General features: G+C 39.4%; 1 protein-coding gene across 1 annotated transcript; it reads left to right on the forward strand.

Annotated features, from left to right (window-relative positions):
- The first annotated feature begins 3,738 nt into the window (after positions 1–3,738).
- On the forward strand, positions 3,739–10,122 carry LOC4329032 (LRR receptor kinase SERK2-like). The gene is made up of 11 exons (XM_015771562.3): positions 3,739–4,021; positions 5,955–6,087; positions 6,201–6,272; positions 6,985–7,128; positions 7,228–7,299; positions 7,408–7,473; positions 7,560–7,630; positions 7,753–7,893; positions 8,304–8,645; positions 8,946–9,340; positions 9,438–10,122. Exons 1-11 carry the CDS (start codon positions 3,949–3,951, stop codon positions 9,750–9,752), a joined length of 1,824 nt encoding a protein of 607 aa, XP_015627048.1. The 5' UTR covers positions 3,739–3,948; the 3' UTR covers positions 9,753–10,122.
- Positions 10,123–10,709: the final 587 nt, after the last annotated feature.

A 10,709-nucleotide genomic window follows, 5' to 3' on the forward strand; every position in this document is an offset into this window, starting at 1 on the left:
ACTAAACAGACCAAAGAACTAGCGAACAGAATAAGCAGAGGATTTTTATCCTGGCAACAAAGATTACTTCATCGAGCCATATAGAGTAATGAGTGCATATTATTTAACCCCATACTACTCATGTAATCCCTTCAACTCACAATTGTAGTCCTCATACCTCGCATGCTCAGAGATGAGTCTCCATATATCCACCATCCAGAGTTCTGAAAATCTTAGCACTAATATCTGTCTGCCAACCTTGCTTTCTCAACATTCATTTTTCTTTGGAAGCTAGGGGAACAACAGGTTACCCGTTATCCAACGTGTAACCACTGCAGCATAAGCTCTCTCAATACTGCCTCACACATCGGATTGCTTGTCTACAGCTGACTTTCTCTTGGTCAGTACTGTACTCACTGTTAGAAGAAATAAGCATGAACACATCCTAGCAAAGTGTATTCTTGGAACTTCCAACAAAATAGTGCTACTATGAATCCCAATACCTACCATTCCCTACTAAAATTATCAAGAGACTTTGGCCATGTAGGTAAATATATAGGCCATTTCACATGCACAGTGTGACTAGTAATTGTGGATAGGTGGAGGACTGTTCACCAGTGTACTCAGTCGCAATGAAGTTCTCCATGTGTCATTTGCAGTCTAAAAAAACTCTGCTATTTTCTAATTTATTAATTTTATATTACTTGTGCATACTACTGAAGTTCTGAGTTTTAAAGTCCTCCGTTGAATAAAAACAGATGAGGACTTTTAAGGTGTCTGCAAGGTACCTAAAGGTACTAAAGGTACGGCAACGCAAACCGTTAATGAAGAGAAGGGCAAGGTCAAGATAGGAATTGAAACTATTGTAATCGGTGGCAGTGGAGTAATAATCTAAATAAATAATAGGTTTTATTGTAACGTTGTTATAAACTAAAAGGGACATTAAGTTTGGGCCGAGATATGTTGTCCTTGCTTGGAAAATTGAATACATTTGTCGTAGAATAATTACTTTTCAGGCTTGTTCGATTAATCCCCACCAATTTTTGTTCAGTCCCCTTGGAAAAAGGATTAACCGAACAAGACCTCGAGGAATTCCTATTATGTTATTGTGGAATGGTTCTCATTGTTTCAGTTTTTTTCTCTTCATTATAGTGTGACTATAGCAAAATAAAAAGATGACATTATATCAAAATGCCCATCTGTAACCGAGTAAAATAGATTTTCCTTCATGTGGTGTTAGAGCCCCTTACTTTAATCATTTAAATTAGAGTAAAGTGCACAGTCGATCCCTAAACTTATGTTGTATTATCTCGGTCTCCAAACTCTCAAAATACATATTCAGGTTCAAGGACTTGTCAAAGTGTGTCATTCCAATCCCAAATTACCTTAGCCCCTTTAAGATCCTAGTGGTGTTGAGTGACATACCACACGGACACTGACGTGGCATATTCAATCATACACCGACTGAAGTGAGGCCTACTCAATTTGTTTTCTTTTTTTTTTCTCCCTTTTCTTTTTTATTTCATTTTCTCTTCTTCTTCCATCATACTCCGAGGCTCCATTTGTCAGTGTAGAGTTAGTGATGACATGTCAACACCCATGTGGCATGCCACATTAGCGCCATATAAGATCTCAAGGACTCTGGCAATTTGGGAAAGGAATGACCAAATGACATGCTTTGACAAGTTCTCGAAACTAAATATGCATTTTGAGAGTTTGGCAACCCAGACGACATAACCACATAAGTATAGAGACCAGCATTGTATTCTTTAAATTAATTAGTGGGTCCACAATTAAATTTAGCTAGGAGTGCATAATTCATGAGCCTATTAAACCATAAAGGTAGTTTTTTTTAGGAAAAAAATTCTTTAGTTTCATATGTACGTTGAGCCAGATTTGTAACCTTTAAAATCATCTCGAACACAATACAAGCATACCAAATTTACATGTACATTTCCAGTGAATTCAACATGTGGCTATTGAAACATTCAATTCAACTTGCTAGGATGAGTATTACATGATGATATCACTCGCCTCCGATATGCTACAATCATGAAAGGATATATCTTCTCCCTTTGTTCATCACACCTCAAGGATATATAGCTAGCTAGCTAGCTAAGATGCTCTTTGTTCCTCTCACCTTGAGGGTATATAGCTGTGAGCTCTTTATTCCATTTTATTGAAGGTAGATATATGCAAAAATATAAGTAACAACAATATAACACTAAGCGCTCTATGGCTATGTGTTCAGAAAAGACTGCATGAGCTTTCTTATTTAGTACCATGTGTTTTATATTATTCTCCTTATTGAATTACCAGATAGCCAACTAAAAATTGAAACAAAATACTAGCCATAATCCAACAATTTATTTGTATTGTTTGAATGGATCTCTTCTTAATTTCCTAATAGAACAAAACAATGCACTATGGTTTTGGCCAATGTAGCATTCAAAGTTGTCATGAGAAATTTGAAAGTTCTCATATGTACTATCAGACATATTGAATGATATCTCTCCCACTTTTCATCTCCATCTTAATCTACCATATTTTATATACGATCCAATAGTTCTCATATATATCGTTGATGCTAAGAATGAAGGATGAAACACCATAAAAAATGTGCGACATAGCCGATGATCAAACTACCTTGGTATTCTCATGCTTTAGTTGCTAAAAATATCATTTCACTTGAGTAGCAAAAAAGAGGGAAAAAAACTTCCATGGTCAGACAACAACATTGATGTAAGTCTAATAAAGCAAAAGATAATAAATAAGTAGTTACAAAGAGAAAGGCACGTATTAGAATGAGATTATAGTCTTCATCAAAGGCATTGAACAGAGCTTATAAATAAACTAAGCTACCTTACGTAGAGCATAGGAAAACATAAGAAGCACGACACATGCGACACCAGGATGTTCTAATGCTTCAATAGCTCAAAAAATATTATTTCACTTGAGTAGCAAAAAGGAAGAAGAGAAACCATGTGACCAAACAACATTGATACAAGTCTAATACATAACAGCAAAACTAAAATAAGTAGTGACAAAAATAAATATACAAAAGTCCAGCTTCAGCTCCACCTCTCCTAGAGCTGGAGCACAGCCAAACAGTTTCAGTTCCACCTAAAATGGGAGCGGAGCTGGGTGGAACGCTCTGACAAAATAAACTAGAGAGGTGGAGCTCGGTTTAGGCTGCTCTACAACTCCACTCCAGACCCAACTCCTAAAGCTAAATTTATAAGTTGAAACTCTACTAAATAAATCCTATACTATAACGAGATTATAGACCCTATACTACAACGAGATTATAGTCACCATCAGTGGCACTAAACAAAGCTTCTACATGTCCTATTCTATCAGTGGATTGGGCATGGAAAACAAGGAGGCTTATCCATCCATCACAGGTGCTAGCAAACATCATCATGGACTCATGGTCATTATTGGGTCTTGCCAACCTGTGAATCAGTCTGTGACCTGCAAGTGGTTTTTTTCTCTTCCTCTTTTTATTTTCCCCCCAAACACACACACAGCAAGTGGTTTTTCCTCTTGTTTTTTTAAGCAGTTTTTCTTTTGACGCAAGTGGTTCTCTCTATCAGGAGAAGACAGCAGCTAGCAGCTAGCAGCTAGCTAGCTAATCGACCCTGCTAAGCTAAGCTAAGCTAAGCACGGGAATCTGATTATCTCAACAACAAACAATAATAATCAATCAAATCCCCATCACAAAAACAAAAAAAAAAATAAAGGAAAAAAAAAACACTCGAGAAGTTCTTCTCCTCCTCCTCTTTCCCCTTCCTCTCGCCGCCCCAAATCACCCGCCCACCAAAACCCTCGCCGCGGCCTCCGCCGCCGCGGGATTCCGGCCACCACCAGCAGCCGCCGCGGCCACCGGGGCGCCCTCCTCCTCCTGCCCCCCGGCACCGGCGACCGACCATCCCCTTGCCCCCTTTCCCCGTCGGGTTGTGAGGCGAGATGAGGGAGCTGCGCGTCGCCGTCCTCATCATCGCGGTCTCGCTGCCGTCCTTCTCCGCGTCCGACCGCCAAGGTACCTTAGCTTTTTGCTGCTCTCCGACCCCAGTCGCCTCGCCTGCGACGCCCCCCGGTTGTCTCCTCCGAGCTTCTGTGTAGTGTAGTGTAGTGTAGTGCAGTACTGTAGCTTCAATTTTCGCATGGTAGATTACCGAACGCCTTGTGGATTACATGCCGTGGCACACTGTCGCGATGGTAGCGAAGTAGGTAACCAGATGCCATGTGGAATTGCTGTATTGATTTCCAACGCTACAGACCTTAGGTTACCTTCAATTGATAATACATAGCACACCTTGCAGTAGGTACTACTGCTCGCTTTCGTTTTGATAGCTTGGAACTACTGCTTTTGGTCAAAACTTGCCTTAAATGTGAACGTACTGCTAGTTGCTTAGTCCAAACAAAGGGAAAAGAAGGCGCCAACATGCTAACTAATGCTTCGTTGGCTGACGTGGTCGCCTGCGCACCAGTCTAAATCTAAAGGTTTATCCAAAAATAGCATGGATTTGAAAATGCTGCATATTTTGAGATATTAAGAAATTGCGGAAAGTAGGCACATGTTTTCTCAAAACTTTAGAACTGTCAAGGTTTTTATCCTGAAATGACTGTTTTTGTTTATATCGATGGCTTCACTGCAGCATTAATGTTATGTGATAATTGCATTTTTGGAATTGTGTCTGGGAAATACATGTGGTGGATGCAACAATACATATTACACTCTTTGAATCCCCATATGTTATATAGTGAGAATATTCTTTATTTGCCCTACAAGTTAGTAACTTACCTTATTTGCTCCTATGAATGTTCCCCTGTTGACCACTTAAACTCAGTTTATGCCCCTTATTATTGACCCTCCCACCACCCTCCTGTAACTGTTCTGTGAACTATGATGGAACATGTCAATTTTGCCCTTCTTCCCCCTCAATCCCTTCATTGCCATCTTATATATCTTCATTGGACGGCATTTCCCCATCTTGTCTTCTGCTGGTACCGTGGACGGGAGGCTAATTGGCCAAAGAAGAGGGAGGCAGCGGAGAAACAGAGATCATCAAAGCTGTCCGTCTCATGCAAATCTGCCATCCACACCATTCGTCGAGCTCATGACACCATTTTTTCACTGGGCCACTGGAGCTCATGACACCATGACTGTCCTTCCATGGCCTACCGCCTTTGTTGAGATTACGACAGTTTTGTGGCCCTACCTAGTCTTTCCCAAGCTCACAGCATCCATGGCTGGTGTCATCAGATCTTGCCACAGACACTGCTCTGTCTTTCACCAATCTCTTGACTGCCACAGCCCTCTTGCCATAAACAAAAATGTGATTTGCTGCAATTTACAGATTACAGAGAGAGTTATAGAGAAGATTAGATCAACATGGAAATCAGGCCTATACGGAAACCATGGGATCTATCTATTCTAAATTCCTAACCATTTTTCCCCTAATAGTGGAAATCAAGTAAAATGCAAGTGCCCTGATTGTTGCCGGATGGAAGAAATCGGACGGGAGAGAGAAAAAAGTGAGAGTGAAAAGGAAAAGGTGAGGAAGGAAAAGAAGAAACTGACAGTGGCCGGGATCAGGGGTACAGCTGCTATATGAGCAAAATAGTGAGAAGAATATTCGATTAACTGTATAGCATACTAACAGAATGTAACTGGAAGGGGAAAAGAGGAGTGAAAGTTGAGTTGGCAAATGAGGGATTATAGTTTCTGTAAGGGGAAATGAAAAGAATTTTCTCTACAGAGTGAAAACACGGGCAACAATATTCATATTAGATGCCCCTATCATGCGAGCTTATTATTACTTGAAAATTTATTCCTCATTTTTATGAGTGGCGAATCTTTGGTTGGCACTAACTTTGGTGTAATCCTGAGGTATTAAGTTAGTTGATGAACATAGAGTAACTTGTTATTTATCCTCTGGTTCTCAAAAACCTTTTGTATGTTTTACCAGGAGATGCCTTATATGATATGAAACAAAAACTGAATGTTACTGGCAATCAGCTTTCGGATTGGAACCAAAATCAAGTCAACCCTTGTACATGGAATTCTGTAATTTGTGACAATAACAACAATGTTATTCAAGTGTAAGTTGGAGCTCATGCACCTTCTCATCTTGTACACTTAAATTTTATACTGATTCCCACCTCTGCTCTTTGTCCTGTTTGTTTTCATTTTTTATGATAATGCTTTCCTACAGAACATTGGCTGCTCGTGGATTTGCTGGAGTTTTGTCACCAAGAATTGGAGAACTGAAATATTTGACTGTCCTGTGAGTACATTATTCTATTATGTAGATTAATAATACTTGGGAATTCAATATATGAGTGTTCAATAAATGGTTATGAAGTTGGTAGGAAAACCACAATCTATACTAAATTAAGAGAAAAATATTTTCTCAATACTTGAAAGTATTTCTGTAATTTGAAAAATATAAATAGGTGGCATGAGTAATTCCAACAAGTTTGTGCTGACCCCAGAAACTGTTGTTAATATTGCTTTCAGTTCCTCTATTTAATCCCTTTTTAAAAGGCAAACACTAAGGTAGAACCCTACTGGAAAATCATTGGATCAAAATAAAATAAATATGCAATAAAAAAGTTAAAAAAATCAAGAAGTCCAAGCACCCAACTCTGCAAGATCTGCACAAAATCTTAAGGTCAATTCTATGGAGTTCTGTTCCTGGTAGTTTTTCTCCTGTGCTTTCTTGTTGATTGGGGTTAACTGTAGTTTCATGACAGGTCTGAGTTTAACTGATTTTTTCAGTATAAAAGATCAATTTCTTCTAACCAGTAACCATAAAACCATTTTTAACTGAGAGAAATGCATTGTACCAATGTTACAACTGCTAATTCTTGATTTTGGAAGGTGGTGTGAGTATGTTTTTGTGTCCTGCATGAACTGATGGTTAGGTTAAGTGCAATATGATTCTCCTGTCGATTCTCTCCAACTATTATGAAATGCTGTTGTGTATGATCTTGCAGGTCCTTGGCTGGTAATAGGATTTCCGGTGGCATACCAGAGCAATTTGGTAATCTTTCTAGTTTGACAAGCTTAGATTTAGAAGACAACCTTTTGGTGGGAGAAATACCAGCTTCTCTTGGCCAGCTTTCTAAGCTCCAGTTGTTGTAAGTATATCTGCATTTCATCATTCTCTTCTTTTGGTGCATACAATCAAAATGATTCATCATTTTTCATGCTTTCTGTCCTTTTTGTCACCTGACCAGGATACTTAGTGATAATAATTTCAATGGATCAATTCCTGACAGTCTAGCAAAAATCTCAAGCTTGACTGACATGTAAGAGTATACATCTTGGCTAAGTATGATCTCTTTTTTAAAATTTCTGTTTCTGCTAACACTAGTTCATCTTCCATTTGTTGACAAACAACTTTTTTTTTATGGCAGCCGGCTGGCGTACAATAATCTGTCTGGTCAGATACCTGGTCCGTTATTCCAAGTAGCACGTTACAAGTATGTCAAGATCTCTCTAAAAACAGTTTAATCCAATTTTTTTTAAAAACCTGAGTGACTGATGAAGGTTCAATTTTCATGAATAGCTTTTCTGGTAATCACTTAAATTGTGGAACCAACTTCCCCCACTCTTGCTCAACCAACATGTCCTACCAGAGTAGGTTAAATCCTCATTAGTTTATTTATATATTTACTGATACGGAGTTTGTCTCCTAGAAAAGATGTCACCTTATAATTCTGTACTATTTCTTAATTGTTCTAGAATTTTTCATATTACAGGTGGATCCCATAGCTCAAAAATTGGCATAGTACTTGGAACAGTTGGAGGAGTAATAGGACTTCTCATTGTAGCTGCTCTCTTTCTGTTCTGTAAAGGGAGGAGGAAAAGCCATCTGCGGGAAGTTTTTGTGGATGTAGCAGGTATTTGTTTTCATGTTCTTGTAGTTGATTTGTTTTTAGTACCTGCATCTATCATCAGTTTTTGTGGTTGTGGCAGGTTACTTCTTTTGTGGCTTTGTGGTTAGGTTTATTAGTTCCTGCATAATTATTTCTCTTGCTAATGTCTCCTGGTTACACAAATGCTACATGTTCTTGTGTAAATTGTAACTTATCCGCATGATCAAAGCCGATGATCGTAAGCTATGTCCTCAATCAACCAAAACAAGCAGGTGCACCTATTTGTGACCTCAGTTTGATAAGTGTGTGATTTATGCCTTAATCTTTTTTTCTAAATAGAACATGTGAAGGTATCTCTGTGATTTATACCTAGCTTCATGTTTGCTTGACAGTGTGCATTGAATGAAGTAATGTAAAAAAATTGTGATTCACAGGTGAGGATGATCGACGAATTGCATTTGGCCAGCTCAAGAGATTTGCATGGCGAGAACTACAAATCGCGACGGATAATTTCAGTGAAAGAAATGTTCTCGGGCAGGGAGGTTTTGGTAAAGTTTACAAAGGTGTTCTTCCAGATGGTACTAAGATTGCTGTAAAACGATTGACTGATTATGAAAGTCCTGGTGGTGAGGCCGCCTTCTTGCGTGAGGTGGAGCTGATTAGTGTTGCAGTTCACCGCAATCTTCTAAAATTGATTGGCTTCTGCACAACACAAACAGAGCGCCTCCTGGTATATCCATTCATGCAGAATTTGAGTGTTGCCTACCGATTGCGAGGTATCAATATCGTACTTCTCCATCCCTAATGCCCTATTGCCTTATAAAGTTTGCTTAAATGTGCTGCTATTATTATTTGGAGTATCTGTGAACAGAATTTTGTCATTTGCTTAATTTACGGTTACAGATGGTGGGCATTGAGTTTTTCAGTTTAATATTTTAAATAAACCTCAAGTCATGCACTCATGTGGTTGATTTGTATTTTCTATAGACTTGAAAATTGATAAAATTAATTTAACCTTTATAGTTATTTGGTGTGAGCTTCATGGCATATTGTTTGTTGTGTTGAAATCGATGCAGATTTTAAGCCTGGAGAACCTGTCTTAAACTGGCCAGAAAGAAAACGGGTGGCCATTGGTACAGCACGTGGACTAGAATATCTGCATGAACACTGCAACCCAAAGATCATACACCGTGATGTCAAAGCGGCGAATGTCTTGCTTGATGAGGACTTTGAACCTGTTGTTGGTGATTTTGGACTAGCGAAGCTAGTGGATGTGCAGAAGACATCTGTCACTACTCAAGTCCGTGGAACAATGGGTCACATAGCACCTGAATATCTATCCACAGGGAAGTCATCAGAGAGAACTGATGTTTTTGGCTACGGGATCATGCTTCTTGAGCTTGTGACTGGCCAGCGTGCCATTGACTTCTCACGCTTGGAGGAAGAGGACGATGTTCTATTGCTCGATCATGTAAGGCTTATTTACTCTACCACTATTAACCACTCTACCATGTTCCTTGGGAAATTTTGGAAACTGTGTCCTTACATGGTGCTTGTTCTCCTTTTAGGTAAAGAAGCTACAAAGAGAAGGGCAGCTAGGATCCATTGTGGACCGCAACCTGAACCAGAATTATGACGACGAGGAAGTTGAGATGATGATACAGATAGCATTGCTGTGCACACAGTCATCGCCCGAGGATCGGCCATCCATGTCAGAGGTGGTTCGGATGCTAGAAGGCGAGGGGCTGGCGGAGCGGTGGGAGGAGTGGCAGCAGGTGGAGGTGACAAGGAGGCAGGAGTACGAGCGGATGCAGCGGCGGTTCGACTGGGGAGAGGACTCTGTCTACAACCAGGAAGCAATAGAGTTGTCTGGAGGTAGATGACAAGGGCCGTGACAACAGACATCAAACAAACGGCGTAAGCCGAATCTGTACTTTTTCTGTAATGGATGTAGCGTTGTTCTTTGTAGAGTAGATAGAATTGTCCTGGAACAACAGCGTAAGCGATAGCTGGTAAATGATACAATCGGATGGATAATGATATGATAGAAAAATAAAGTTGTATGTGTTTGGTTGGGCATGGCTGAACCTTAGCAGTTGTGTGCTCCCCATGCACTGTTATCAAATCGGCCGATTAGTCGTAAAGTCGGTCAAATTAGTTGACTAAAGAGCCATGACTCTGACCAAATTAGTCGTAAAGTCGGTTGTAAATTAGTCGTGATTATTGTAGCAAATCACCAATTCACCGTGCTAATTGGCTTATTGTGTTTAGTACTTTAGTTTTATTTCTTGCTGACTTATTGTCTTGCTTTGCTACTCCATAGTCCATAGTTTATACTGTATACATTTCTTAGCACAGTACAATAGTAGTAAAGATTTTATATTGCATTCCTTTTTTTTTTTTGCATGACCAAGTCGTGGACTAGTCGACAAGTCAGTCCAGGGATATCTCAACTCGACTTTACGACTTGACAACCATGTCCCCATGTATGTGCGTGTTATTCATTTGATGTTGTAAGCTGATTATTAGTCTTCCCTTGTGATAACCCAGCGTTAGGTCTCCTTTGAAACGCAGTGGAATTTTGCAAGATTTTGACAAGAAATTAGTTCTATTCCAATTGGAATCAAGAAAAAAGATCACTTATCCTTTTCTAAATGGGGCCTTATTGTTAACTTGTTCCAGAACAGCTGCGAAAATCTGTACATTTTTTCAATTTCGTCAACTGGAAACAATTTGCATGATTGCTGTCAAGCTCCCTTGATCTAATGTATTGTGAAGATGAAAATGTTTACTCCTATTTTGTATGTTTTGCTTAGTTTCAAGGGAACTCCGTTTCTGGC

The sequence above is a fragment of the Oryza sativa genome, chromosome 2, assembly GCF_034140825.1.
Source record: "Oryza sativa Japonica Group chromosome 2, ASM3414082v1".
NCBI lineage: Eukaryota > Viridiplantae > Streptophyta > Magnoliopsida > Poales > Poaceae > Oryza > Oryza sativa.